We start from the raw sequence: 15,472 nt of genomic DNA, 5'->3' as shown, positions 1-15,472 counted from the left end.
ACCTGACTTGACCTTCACTAATCTCGCACCACTGGGACCTGAGGAGTGCTGGATTAGTGAAAATGCCAAGTTACAGAAGGATCACAATAAACATAATCAGTGCCGGATTATCGAAGGAACCGGATTACAGGTAGTCGCATTAGTGAAGGTCGACCTGTAATTTGAATGGTTCTGTTGTACCAGTGCAATAATTAGACTTCCACCCTACTTTGAAGATCAATACTGCCTTTGGTGAACAAATGAAACACAATCTTGATGCAAGCAGGAAGATAAGGTTGAGAGAAATGGTTGCAGGATGACATGGATTAACACGTGAATATTACAGGACAGATGACATTTATAATGGACAAGAAGCTAAGCAAAAGTAGAGGACTGGGTCTGATATTAATGTCGTCTTAGTGCAATGGAAATGAATGACCCAAATTCAGGAAACTAAGATATAGAAAACAATTTGACTGGAGAAATGAAATATAGTCAAGGTGTTCCTTATGTTACTGGCGTATGGACCATTTAAACATTTACAGTACAAACTAATGAGAGCTTGACAGAAAGGTATAGGAATAACTATAGGGAATTTTAATCAAACAAGCAAAGAAAGCCTGATTGGAGGTATTCATATGTCTTTAGCATAGTTTTCTGGAATAGCATGATCTGGAGACAAACAGCAGGTTATATTTGACCTGGCATTGTTCAACAAAATAAGTTTAAATGATGATCTCAGTGAATTAGCAACAATCATGATTGAATTTTTCATTTCATCAGAAAGCAGAAAATGATAGTCCAAGATTAGTATTTTAAAACTTAAATAAATTCAATGAGAACATGGAAATAGAGTTATCTAAAATGGAGAGGAAAATTCAGTTAAGGGTTCAGTCAGTTGAAATGCAGTGACAAACATTTAAGGGGATTTTTCAGAATATACATACATAATACTCATCGGAATGCATGTACATTCATGGTTAACAAAAAAAGTTTAAAAATAATATCAAACTCAATGAGCAGATATTTGCAAAAGGACTGGCAGATCAGAAGATTGAACAGAGTATACAAAAAGGAAAAACAAAAACTAATAAATGGATAAGGAAGAAGAATATGAATAAAAAAAAGGTAAGCCAGGAATGTGAAAAAAAGATTAAAAATACATTTAACAATGCAATTGCTAGTCCTACAGAAGGGATGTAGGTGGAATTAATAATGGAAAAACGAGATGCCATATGAATTCAGAAAGTATTCTGTAACAGTTGTAACTACTCAGGATACAAGTAACAATCCCAAAACAGCTGGGAAATAGGAGGAACTGAGGAATATTACAAAACACGAGGAAGGTGGGAATGAGCAATTGGGTGGGGCTGGAATTAACAAGACTCAGGTTCTAACTCAGTGGTCCCCAACCACCGGGCTGCAGACTGGTACCGGGCCGCAAAGCATGTGCTACCGGGCCATGAGGAAACGATATGATTTGGCCATTTGAGTCAGCTGCACCTTTCCTCATTCCCTGTCACGCACTGTTGAGCTTAAACGCACGTGAGGTCATTACCCACGCATCATCCATGTCAGCGCGGGAAGGAGATCAACTCCCCGAGCTTGCAAATGACGGCGGGCTGAAAAGTCTGTTTGACATAACATCTCTGCCGGCATTCTGGATGAAAGTCAAGGCTAAATATCTGGAGACAGCCACGAAAGCACTGAAAACGTTGCTTCCATTTCCAATATATCTCTGCAATGAATGCAACAAAAACTAAATTGCGGAATAGACTGGACATAAGGAACCCCCTTCAAGTATCACTGTCTCCCATCACCCCTCGGTGGTACCGTCTTGTTGCAGGGAAACAAGTACTCAGCCCAGGGCTCCCACTGATTCAGCGATACTGGTGTGTTGCAATGATTTTATATGTTCATACTGGGAAAATATGTGCTGTGTTTAATATCCAAACGTTACTTAAAATGTTATGATGCTATTGACTTACATAACCATATAACAATTGCAGCATGGAAACAGGCCATCTCTGCCCTTCTAGTCCATGCCGAACGCTACTCTCATCTAGTCCCACCGACCTGCACTCAGCCCATAACCCTCCATTCCTTTCCTGTCCATATACCTATCCAATTTTTCTTTAAATGATAGTATCGAACCTGCCTCTACCACTTCTACTGGAAGTTCATTCAACACTTACTTCAAGCTCCCCGTCCTCCCCTGATAATTGACATATCACTATATTCATGCGAGGAAAATGTATGCTGTGTGTTTAATAGTAAATTCGCTAGATAAAGCCTTTTAGAAACGAAACTGTGTGTATTAGCCACTTACCACCTATATTCCGGTCGTGATTAACACCCCTCCCCAGTACAGAATCGCCAAAAACAATTTGTAGAAAAAAAGAAATCGGCACGTACACGCATGCGCAAGTCACGCATGCACTCTGGTGCCCGCGCAAGGCTTCATGGTCATTGTAGTCTTTCTCAGGGTAAACAACGTAGTTGACTGCTACTCTTGTCTGTTGGCAACCCCCCCGCACCCCACCCCCCGCCAGGTTGGCCGGTCCGCAAGAATATTGTCAATAATAAACTGGTCCGCATTGCAAAGAAGGTTGGGGACCCCTGTTCTAACTGACTTCAGTCTTAAATGTCCAGTGAGAGCAGAAACATTTCTTTCACCTTTCAAAAATTCCTTAGATTCATGACTGGTTCAATCAGATTGAATAATAGCATGTATAACTATTTTTAACTAAAGAGGACATGATCCATTTCATGGCAGAGGAGTCGAGAGATGTCTCTTTAATTTGTGTTCTGCATACATCTACAAAGCATGGTTATCAATATTGCACACAAATTCAAATGAGTATTTATAGACATTCACTAACTACACAGGGTACCATATTTCCCAATGTTTAACTGTTTTACTAAACAAATATGCCAATAATTCTCAGCACCAACCAATACAGACCTTTGTCAGACCGTAAACGTTTCCATTGACTAGCTGGCATTTATGCTCAAATACGAGAAGGTGGTACAGTCATGCAGCTTCGCCATACTAATTCTTTTTTAAGCTACAGTCCGTTGTGCTTTTATAGGGAAAGTTCAAAACAACATGCAGAACAAAGTTGCTATTCTTTATTTGTTAAGAAGCAGGAACGTGAACATTAAAGTCACAATTTTCATCATTTGCAGTGACAAGCTCAGGTAGAATGTGAACTGCAAGCAGAGAATTTAAGAGTGTATGCTCTACATTACAGCACACGTTTTTTTCAATTTAATTTGGTTTATGAGATTTCATTTATGTTCATTCAAAACTGATTTACAAAAGTTATGAAAATCTATTTTGTAACAGAAATCAGTTAATTTAGAAACACCGAAAACCTACCACACAATACAGGCCCTTCGGCCCACAAAGTTGTGCCGAACATATCGTTACCTTAGAAATTACCCAGGGTTACCCATAGCCCTCTATTTCTCCATGTACCTGTCCAGGAGTCTCTTAAAAGACCCTATCGTATCCACCTCCATCACCGTCGCCAGCAGCCCATTGCACGCACTCACCACTCTCTGTGTAAAAAACTTAACCTTGACATCTCCTCTGTACCTACTACCAAGCACCTTAAAACTGCCCTCTTGTGCTAGCCATTTCAGCCCTGGAAAAAAGCCTCTGACTATCCACACGATCAATGCCTCTCATCTTCTACAGCTCCCATCCTCCATAGCTCCAAGGAAAAAAGGCTGAGTTCACTCTACCTATTCTCATCAGGCATGCTCCCCAACCCAGGCAACATCCTTGTAAATCTCCTCTACACCTTTTCTATGGTTTCCACATTTTTCCTATAGTGAGGCGACCAGAACTGAACACAGTACTCCAAGTGGGATCTGACCAGGGTCCTATATAGCTGCAACATTACCTCTCGGCTCCTAAACTCAATCCCACAATTGATGAAGGCCAATGCCCCGTATGCTTTCTTAACCATAGAGTCAACCTGCGCAGCAGCTTTGAGTGTCCTATGGACTCGGACCCCAAGATTCCTCTGATCCTCCAAACTGCCAAGAGTCTTACCATTAATACTATATTCTGCCATCATATTTGACCTACCAAAATGAACCTCACACTTATCTGGGTTGAACTCCATCTGCCACTTCTCAGCCCAGTTTTGCATCCTATCAATGTCCCGCTGTAATCTTTGACAGTCCTCCACACTATCCACAAAACCCTCAACCTTTGTCATCAGCAAATTTACTAACCCATCCCTCCACTTCCTTATCCAGGTCATTTATAAAAATCATGAAGAGTAGGAGTCCCAGAACAGATCCCTGAGGCACACCACTGGTCACCGACCTCCATGCAGAATATGACCCGTCTACAACCACTCTATGCCTTCTGTAGGCAAGCCAGTTCTGGATCCACAAAGCAAGGTCCCCTTGGATACCATGCCTCCTTACTTTCTCAATAAGCCTTGCATGGGGTACCTTGTCAAATGCCTTGATGAAATCCATATACACTCACCTACTGCTCTGCATCAATCTGTTTTAGTCACATCCTCAAAAAAATACAATCAGGCTCGTAAGGCATGACCTGCCTTTAACAAAGCCATGCTGACTATTCCTAATCATATTATGCCTCTCCAGATGTTCATAAATCCTGCCTCTCAGGATCTTCTCCATCAACTTACTATCCACTGAAGTAAGACTCACTGGTCTATAATTTCCTGTGCTACCTCAACTCCTTTTCTTGAATAATGGAACAATATCCGCAACCCTGCAATCCTCCGGAACCTCTCCCGTCCCCATTGATGATGCAAAGATCATTGCCAGAGGATCAACAATCTCCTCCCTTGCCTCCCACATAGCCTGGGGTACATCTCATCTGGTCCCGGTGACATCCAACTTGATGCTTTCCAAAAGCTCCAGCACATCCTTTCTTAATATCTATATGCTCAAGCTTTTCAATCTGCTGTAAATCATCCCTACATTACCAAGATCCTTTTCCATTGTGAATACTGAAGCAAAGTACTCATTAAGTACCTCTGCTATCTCCTCCGGTTCCATACACACTTTTTCACTGTCATACTTGATTGGTCCTATTCTCTCACTTCTTATCCTCTTGCTCTTCACATACTTGTCGAATGCCTTGGGGTTTTCCTTAATCCTGTCCGCCAAGTCCTTCTCATGGCTCCTTCTGGCTCTCCTAATTTCTTTCTTAAGCTCCTTCCTGCTAGCCTTATAATCTTCTAGATCCCTATCATTACCTTGTTTTTTGAACCTTTCGTAAGCTCTTTTCTTCTTGACTAGATTTACAACAGCCTTTGTACACCACGGTTCCTCTACCCTACCATCCTTTCCCTGTCTCATTGGAACATACCTATTCAGAACTCGACGCAAATATCCCCTGAACATTTGCCGCATTTCTTCTGTACATTTCCGAGAACATCTGTTCCCAATTTATGCTTCCAAGTTCCTGCCTGATAGCCTCATATTTCCCCTTACTCCAATTAAACGCTTTCCTAACTTGTCTGTTCCTATCCTATATTGCTTGACAGATGGAAATGGTAGGACGGGGAGACAATATGGTGAAGTGAGGTTTAAAGACCAGCAAATCCTGTGAGTGTGGCGAAAGGGTGCAGAACATCGAACACGTTCTGCGCAACTGCCCACTCTCACCTGATTTAGCTGACACTGACCTGCTCAACATCAACCAAGACTAAAGTGGCCAGCTGTTTGGTGTGACAAGCTATGAATGAATGAATGAAAATTTGGTAACATTAATATTAACCAGGAAACCATGAGAACTATTCTGCTCCAATTCAATTCAACAAAAATTGGCATCTTCAACACAGTATCTCCCCAGGACTGCTCTAAAATTCTATTTATATGTTTCTTTCTTTTTCAATTTATTTTACTTGCCAGAGGATCAGGAGAACAGAACAAAGCCATTGAGCAACATTAAAAATTAACTATGGTATTAAAATGCAAAATGGCTTCATTCTTATTATAGATGTAACACCAAGATAGATTGTCATGCACATTTTCATATCTGTATTTCATTACTTTTCCTTCTAATTTTTTGGAGTGTCTCTATAAATAACTTCCACAATACATTAGAATCAATGAACAGGATGAAAATAGAGGCCAATGGAACTCTCTTCTGGACCAGGTCTTTCCAAGTGCGGAGCAGTTCTTCTTATTCCCATGGTTTTAATATATTACATTTTTTTCTGTCTTCCCAATTGTCATCAAACTTCCTTTTACGGTTACTATGGAATCTGTAGATATTTGTCTTCTCAGACAGTGATTCCAAACAAGTAACTTTCCAAAGTCTTCATATCGCTAAGTAGTGGTTCAAAGAATTAAATATAATACTCCAGCTAAATTTAAAACACATCTTCCTGCCTGAATTTTGAACTTTATGCTGAGGCTAGGATTGCATTTGTTTTATTAGTTTCACCTACCATTTTCAAACATGAATAAATATACTTTTTTAAGAAACAAAGGAAAAACTGGAAACAGTCAACAGATCAGGGAGCATCTGTGGAAAGGGCACTTTAGGTTGAAAACTTTTTCTTTTCACAGGTGCTGCTCAACCTGAGCATATCTGGCAGTGTGTTCATTTCAAATATCATTTACATTGTTATTGTTAAATTTTTCACCATCACTTTTAAACTATACTATTTAGTATAAATGGCTTGTTTTCTTTCACTCTGCTATTGAATATAAAAGAATTTTCTTACACTTCTAATTTTGTATCCTGTGTTCAGTGTTCATGATGTGATGATCCCTAGATTAAGAAAATTGAAAACAGACATGGGGACTGCTTTGCAGAATTCCTCCATTTAGTCCACTACGGTTATTCTTTGCTTCCAGATATTTATTTCTTTAATGCTCTAAACCATAAGAAATAAGAGCAGAACTAGGCTATTCAACTCATCATATCCATTCTGCCATTCGATTATTTATTTTCTTTCTCAACCTCATTTTCCTGCCATCTCCCCGTAATCTTTGCCGCCCTTACCTATCAGGAATCTGTCAACCTCCACTTAATGACTTGGCCTCCAGAGACACCTGTGGCAATGCATCTCAGATTCACCACCCTTTGACTAAAGAAAGTTTTATCATTCATTAGCAATACGCTCTGTTCCAACAAAACTCAAGAGGATTTGACTTGGCACTTGACAACCTTCAGAATTCACTACTTGCAGATAATCAGGCATTCAAGGTTTGTATTTTACATTTCAAACATTATTTTTTTCTTCTCTCCTTGTATTTCAAATTTAACTATCTGCTGATAAATATTGCCTCCAGACATTATCTTTTGCAGTTCATCAACCCCCAACTCAGCCAGCACCATTACTTTACTTCACATCATTCACTCTTGCCGGAAACTCCACTGTCACAGAACTTCCCTTTGATTCTTTCCAACCACTTTCCCACAACTTAACTCGCATCATTGCTTACTTTCCCATATGATGAAATGTAACCCACCTGAAAAACCTCTCTGCTCATTCACCTGCTAAATTTTGTTTTTAAGTAAATCCTGAGATTAGTTTATTGGACAATTTATAAGCTTACCTGGTGTACACGAACAAAGTACCTTCGATATCAGTCTTCTCCTATAAATTAAAAAAAAAATCAAATTAAACAATTTCAAAGATCTTCACAAATCTGAAAAATAGACACAGGCCTTAATACTCTAAAATCTTGAATTACTGAGAACCTCTACTGAATTAACCAAACAAGTAAATCATCATGTTGGTTTAGATTAGGTTATGAGCACACTCAGTCCTCGTTTATTGTCATTTAGAAATGCACGCATTAAAAAATGATACAATGTTCCTCCAGAGTGATATCACAGAAACACAAGACAAACCAAGACTAAAACAGGCAAAACCACATAATTATAACATATAGTTACAACAGTGCAAAGCAATACCATAATTTGATAAACAGCAGACCATGGGCATGGTAAAAAAAAATGTATCAAAGTTCCAATAGCCTCATCATCTCACTCAGACGGTAGAAGGGAGAAACTCTCCCTGCCATGAACCTCCAAGTGCCACAAACTTGCCGATGCCGCACCATTGGAAGCACCCGACCGCAGCGGACTCTTGAGTCCGTCCAAAAACATTGAGCATCCGACCAGCCCTCCGACACCGAGCGCCATCCTCTGCCAAGCGCTTCATCCCCGCCCCGGCCGCCGAGCAACAAGCAAAGCTGAGGACTCAGGGCCTTCCCCTCCGGAGATTCTGGATCACACAGTAGCAGTGGCAGTGAAGCAGGCATTTCAGAAGTTTCACCAGATGTTCCTCCGTGCTTTCACGCCTGTCTCCATCAAATCAGAATTGTGCACGGCACCCTACTTGACAGATAACATATCACAACTGGAGTGGCCACTGCGAGCTGCGTCGCGCCGCCATCTTCTTCTTCTGCCTTACCTGTTTTTCTGTATTACTCTTAAAATGTGGTCTGATCTTCACCTAAGTTACAATGGTAGACAAACACAATCGGCCTAAACTAATAAGACACAAATAATTGTACTTTTCAAGTCTTTATTGAACACATTGTTTAATCATCCATCGAATTCCTGAAGAGAGGCTGGGTGAGTCTATTTAATGGTAAGTCAGGGAATAAACTGGGGAAAAGAATACAAGTGACACATCATATTTTAGGGGTGGAATAAGACATTCTGGAACCAATAGCACCAAAGGCCAATTATAACTGGGAAAATGGAACAGAGTAGTAGAAGTATGATGAAGAGAATTGTAGGAGTTAGTGGATATGGAACAATAAAGGCAAAGAATATCCCAGAACTCTATTATATTTACTGATTAAAGCCCAACTCCAACAGAATGCCTACAACTAGGGACAGAGGCATAGATGATTCTTCAGGTGATATCAATAAGGGATAGCTATTTCCAAATAACATATCTGCTTAACTTTTCAAGAGTACTGTTGTAGCCAAAGAACCTACAATTTAGAAATTAACACCTCAACCTGCTTCAAATGATTTAAGTGAATATTAAGAAAAAAATATTACTTTTCAACAATTCCAAAATTTCATCAGGTAAAGTTAATTAAAATTTAAGGACCAAAAAAGTACCATTCAGTGCAAGGGATATGAAACCATCATAATGATTTTTTTAAAACAGTTGTAACAGTCACAGGGTCTGCATAAAATTAACCGATATATTTTTTAAAAGATTTAATTAAAGCTACATACTAGCAGAGACAATCCTAAATAATGAACTGTACAGTAAACACATGACCAAAGCTAATCCACTCAGACCAAATATTGTCAATATGTTTAGCATGACACAAGGTTTTAAAACCTAGAAACGAAGTCCAAGAATATTAACATATTTTAAAAAGCCACGTCCAAGGCTACCTAAAGATTAATTATCACTATGTAACTATATTTCCATTTTTCATTCCAATTAGGCTGACTTTGATGATATTACTTGGCCACTTGTGGCTAAGTTATTTTGCTTCCTTCAGCAGGTCTAAGTTTTTAGAAGGTTAAACTTTACTCAACTTTTAATAATTCTCAACGATTATGGGGAAGCTAGATAAACACGAAGAAAATATCTTGATAAGGTTGGATAATATAGCGTACGAGGAGGATCTTGTGAAATATTAAAGAAAACAGCATAGCCATGTACGACAAATGCCCCAGTAAGTTCGTTAATTCCGGCCATCAGGTGTCACCCTATATTCTCAGGTAAGCGACAAGACCTTTAACAAATTCATACGATTATAAAAACTACAGCAAGCTTTCAGTAAATACCAGTCACCCCGGGGTTAAAACTTCAGTCCACAGCTTTCCAGTGAAGTTACAGCTTTAGTACGGAGCACAATTTCTCTCGATCAGCACAACAGTGGCAACTCACCCACTCGCCAGATTTGGGGTTAAAAGTATATAGTGCGACCTGACTGGTTACGTCGACGATGCTGGAGATGAAAGGATCATTTTGCTTCAAAGCTGACAGACTAATATCGCGCCTTTTGCTCAACGCCTCCATGTTGGATTACCCAACCTGTATAGAGGAGAAAAGCACAACTCAAATACAGCTCCTCCTGCCCTACAACCCTAACTGATCGTTCCTACCCATCTGACTCTTACACTGTGCTCCCGGAACCAATCTTTACTGCACCAAGCTACCCACGCTCATTCGTACCTTCGCTTAGCGAACTGAAATACCGTTTATTTTCATCTCAGCATTTAAAAAAAATTATTGTTTTTTAAATTTGCTGTGCTTTTCGGGATAAAATTGCGGACGGTCCTCTGTGTTGCATCAGAAAATTCCGCCAACCCACATCAAACTCTTTGACCGGTGGTGTTATTGAGATGTTATTATTTAACTCCCACTTTAGAGAATTATTATTTGTCAGTCATTAGAAAGATGATTTTATTCAAAAGTTACATCCTTTTTCTATATAAACCATCAGCTGTATAATTCATGCCACTTATCGGTTTTATTCTCACATCTCTAATTGCTCGTTATGCTACTGTTTACATAAATAACCACGAAGGTATTTCTGAAAGTGTGATATGCTCACTCTTCATCCTACATGCAAGATGTTGCCCTCTCCCACCCCAAATAAAACACTAAGACATGATTGAGAGTGGTAAACTGACACACGATGTTAGAGACATTCTACTCATTCTTTAATTCGAGTTTCAACGATTCATTATTAGAAATTGCTTGATACATGTAGCTCAGAGAAGCATAGCAGTTGATTGATGTGTAAAATAACAATATATTTGATGTATGAACTATTAATGTTTACAAAATATGGATCGTTGGTGACATTGTTGCTCAGCCATCAAATAGTTCAGTTTTGTTTCTTAGGTCGCGACGATTACATGGCGCTGGTGACAACCTCCACTTGGCAAACTTCTCGGAAATTAATTATCCTTTTCCTTCACAATTTTACACACTTGGAATTAATATTATTTATGTGTGTTCAAACTGCACATGCAGTAACAATAAAAATATTCATCTTTGATTCATAAGAATTGGGCACGGCTAATAGGGGTGTAGTCCACATCACTAATTGGCCTATTGAAAGCTTCCTGATGAATACTTGGTGATTGTGCTCCATTTCTGCAGGAAATTTAGTCCTCAGTTGAAGTGATAATTCACTTTCAAATTAGGATTATTTATTACTTCATCTGGACTTGAAAGCCAAAAAAATCTCCATGACCTGATGATCAGCCAGGTTTTGAAATAGTTCTAAACATTCAAAATCTCCACCACCAATTCTTTCAAGAAAACTAAATTTTAAAAAATCTACATTTTCTGGAATGATTGCCACAAATTTGGAAATAGAAATGTAACCACAATATTTCAGAAAGCAGAAAGAAAGAAAATGGTGAGTGCAGATGTCATCAGTAGAAGGGTGAATGTGACATTTCTATTAAAGAAGTAGCAATGGAGCACTTCTAATTGGACAGAGTTAATTTGGCTTTATGAATGGATGTTTGTGTTTAACAAATCTGTTAGGGCTTAAGACGTTGTAACTTGTAGAGTAGAAAAGGGGGAACTAGGATGTGGTGCATTTAGACTTTGGTAAGGTGCCAAACACAAGAGTATATTACACAATATTAGAGCAGATGTGATTGAGGGTAATGCACTGTATGAATTGATTATTGGTTCACAGTGAATAAACAGGTCATTTCAGATTGGGATGCTATGAATATTGAGTTGTCAGATGCCCACAATCTATATAAATAAATAATTCAGCTGAAGGGATCGGGTTAATATACCAAAATCTGTTGAGACAAATACTTATGATGTTGCGAATTGTGAAGAGAATGCAGATAGGCTTCAGAGGATAGCGGCAGGCTAAGAGAACAGATAAGGATATTCAGATACAATATAATGTGGAAAAATGTTAAGTTATCTATCTTGGAATGTCAGTGTTCAAAGGGATCTGGGAATCTTTGTGCACAATTTACTGTCAACTAACATACAGTTCAGTAATTAAGACCAACTGCCAGAAGATTTAAGCAAGAATAAGGGCTTCTCGATACATTAAAGAGGGTCCTAGTAAGGCTAATGTGGAATATTGTGTCTAGATCTGATCTTCCCACTTAAGGAATAGCATATTTATGTTAGAAGTACAATGAAGATTCACTTGATTGATTACTGGGATAAAAGATTGGCCCGTAAGGAGTGATTAAATAAATTTTTCTCAGGAGCTCAGAAAAATGAGAGGTGATATCTTGAAAACTAGAAATTTCTTACAAGGCTTGATAAGATGGTTACAGGGACCAAAACATACTGGATACACTCAGCAGGTCAAAGTTCAAAGTTATTATCAATATGTGTGTGTGTGTGTGTATATACATACACACACACATAGATATACATATATATATATATAATATACAACTTTAAAAAACAAACAAACACAATAGAATTCTTTAAAACCACACACACAAGACTACCACTTATCCAATTTGCAAAAGAGAGCAAATTGTGGGAAAAAAACTAAACAAAGACACATGGATCCACAATTGTGGAGCCAACTCAGTGCTGAGGAGAATAAAGAAATCCTGGAGGAAAACCTGATGCAGCCTGCAACAGAACTGCGACTTGGGCACAATGACCCTAAGCATAAAGCCAAAGCTGCACAGGAATGACTTAAAAACAACAAAGTTAATGTCCCAGAATAGCCAAGTCAGAGTCCATACTTCAATCTGATTGAGAATTTATGGCTGGACTTGAAAAGGGCTGTTCACTCATGATCCCTATGCAATCTGACAGAGCTTGAGCAGTTTTGTAAGGAAGAATGGAGAAAAATTGCAGTGTCCAGATATGCAAAGTTGATAGAGACCGATCCACACATACTTAAGGCTGTAATTGCTGCCAAAGGTGTACGTACTAAATACTGACTTGAAGGGCGTGAATACGTATACAATCAATTATTTTGTGTTTTATATTTGTAATTAATTTAGAACACATTGTAGAGATCTGTTTTCACTTTGACAAGAAAGATTCTTTTTCTGTTGATCATTTCAAAAAAGCCAAATTAAATCCACTGTGATTCAATGTTGTAAAACAATAAAACATGAAAACTTCCGGGCGGCGGGTGAGGGATAGTGGGGTTCATACTTTTAATAGGTACTGTAGCAGCAGAGTTAGGCCACTTGGCCCATTGAGTCTGCTCTGCCATTTCTTCAAGACTGATCCATTTTTGCTCTCAGTTCCGATCTACTGCCTCCCCCTCCTTCCTATTCATGCTCAACCAATCAAGAATTTATCAGCCTCTTCCTTAAATATGCATAAAGACTTGGCCTCTGTGGCTGCCTGTGGCAACAAATTCCACAGATTCACCACTTTCTGGCTACAGAAATTCCTCCTCATCTCTGTTCTAAAAGGACACCCCTCTATGCTGAGGCTGTATCATCTGGTCTTAGACTGTCTCACCATAGGAAAGTTCCTCTTCACATCCACTGTATCAAGGCCTTTCACAAAGTCAGGAATCAAAAGGTTGAGCATGGTGTGATTAATGTCCTGAGCTGCGTTTATTTCATGACTGAGCAGGAGGGATTAAAGGGGGAGTAGTGGCATTACCATTCGATAGGTTTCAATTAGGTCACCCCTTACTTTCTGAATTCCATTGAATACAGGCCCATAGCCATCAAATGCTCTTCATATGACTAGTTGTTCAATCCTGGAATCATTTTCATGAATCTCCTTTGAACCCTCTCTACTTTCAGCATGTCCTGTCTAAGATAAGAGGCCTAAAACTGCTCACAGTACTCCAAGTGAGGCTTCACCAGTGCTATGTAAAATCTCAACATTACACCCTTGCTTTTATATTCTAGTCCTCTTAAAATGAATGCTAACATTGCATTTCCCTTCCTCACCACAGACTTCACCTGCAAATTAACTTTAAGAGGATATGACACAAGGACTCCCAAGTCACTTTGCATCTCAGTTTTTTGTATTTTCTCTCCATTTAGAAAATAGTCAACCCTTTCATTTCTTCTACCAAAGTACATAACCATACACCTCCCAACACTGTATTCCCATCTGCCACTTCTTTGCTCATTCTCTTAATTTGTCTATCATTCTATAACTTCTCTACTTCCTCAAAACTGCCTGCCCCTCCAACTATTTTCATATCGTCTGCAAACTTTGCAATAAAACCATCAATTCCATCATCCAAATTATTGGCATATAATGTAAAATGAAACGGTCCCAACACAGACCCATGTGGAACACCAACAGTCAACGAGAAAAGATTCCCTTTACTGAATGATGAAACAGGCACATAGAGCAAAATGACCAACCACAGTTCTTCTAATGCTCTAGTGAACATAGAAACTGCAGTATTTCGAAGTATCTTCAGTTTTCCTCCTTCTGGTTGGCAGAGAATACACACTTATGAAGTGGAGTTGAAAAAATATTTGTCGGGTCACTGCCACGTATCTTTCAGCTGTAGTAAAACTGATATTCAAATACAAATCAGGAATTCAGTGCTGGTTTAGCTAACCTTCCGAACTACTAGATGTGGTATTGGTTAAATCTTCAAAATGCTTTTAATTCAATTTTTTTGATGCTACATAGTATTGAAATAAAATATTCAGGGCACCCAGTAAGTTTATAGGGTGCATAGGAACCCAGGTTCTGTTTAGTTTAACGATATGCATAGAACCACATCCCGGCTGGGTTTTCAGGGAGTGAGGAAACAAGTACCCCAGTGCATTTCAAGGGAATGCCAGAACTAGTTCCATGATAAGCTTCTGGGATCACTAGTGAATTTAAAGGGTGCAGAAGAAAAATCATGCAGTGAGGCAGATGATAAGCTATTGGAATTTCTGAATACAGTAGTCAGATAGCAGGTTATCAGAGTTTTATGGCAGTTATGTGGTTGCGGTTCTTGTGATTCTTCTGGAACATAAATGTGATACCTAACCTTTTCCAGGTACTTTCTACACCTTAATTTATTTTAATGTCAAAATGTGAACATTGTGGATTTTCAACTTCCTATCATTGCTCTTGTACATTTATCATCAAACTCCTTGTTTGACTTTGGACCTGTATTTCCCGACCAATTTAACTGAAAACCACTGTCCTTATTTTCAACTTCTTCTCTCTACATTCCACATTCTATTTCAATCAATTCCCAGGTTTCTATCTCCTATGTCATAGTTTGCTCTTTTACTGCATCCCTTCGCTCTACTCATGTTGCCAAATCCTTCAATATCTTTTTTATTTGGCAATTTTCCATCTAAATCCTTTCCCTACATCTTTTACATTAAAACTCTCCTGAAACGTACACTTCTGACTAATCTTTGTTCTTGCTCTTAACTTTGAATGAGGTTGTCATTTAAAAAAAATTCTGTTCTGTCAGATCAATTCCTATGTTGAAAGCAAACTGTTGTTGCAATTTTGAACCATTTTAAGAGCCAATATGAAGCTGCCAATGACAGGAAAAACAGTAAATAATAAATTTTCTTGGCTTTGAGTAAATTCAGATCACC

The 15,472-nt window shown here is 38.8% G+C and overlaps 1 protein-coding gene across 2 annotated transcripts in view; it reads right to left on the bottom strand.

Moving 5' to 3' along the window:
* The window catches only part of dcp1a (decapping mRNA 1A), a 115,769-nt gene that overhangs the window by 78,254 nt on the left and 22,043 nt on the right, over window positions 1-15,472 (bottom strand). The window contains exons 2-3 of one of the 2 annotated variants that reach the window (XM_063068095.1): window positions 9,864-10,010; window positions 7,549-7,589 (exon numbers count right to left, since the gene is read on the bottom strand). In XM_063068095.1, the coding sequence (XP_062924165.1) occupies window positions 7,549-7,589; window positions 9,864-9,995 (173 nt within the window). In that variant the 5' untranslated portion in view covers window positions 9,996-10,010. The remainder of the gene's footprint in view (window positions 1-7,548; window positions 7,590-9,863; window positions 10,011-15,472) is intronic. The other variant, XM_063068096.1, reaches the window with a different exon arrangement.

The sequence above is a fragment of the Mobula hypostoma genome, chromosome 15 (assembly GCF_963921235.1).
Source record: "Mobula hypostoma chromosome 15, sMobHyp1.1, whole genome shotgun sequence".
In the NCBI taxonomy this organism is placed as follows: domain Eukaryota; kingdom Metazoa; phylum Chordata; class Chondrichthyes; order Myliobatiformes; family Myliobatidae; genus Mobula; species Mobula hypostoma.
Note: the sequence above shows the minus strand (reverse complement) of the source record. Positions and strands in the feature narration are given on the sequence as shown.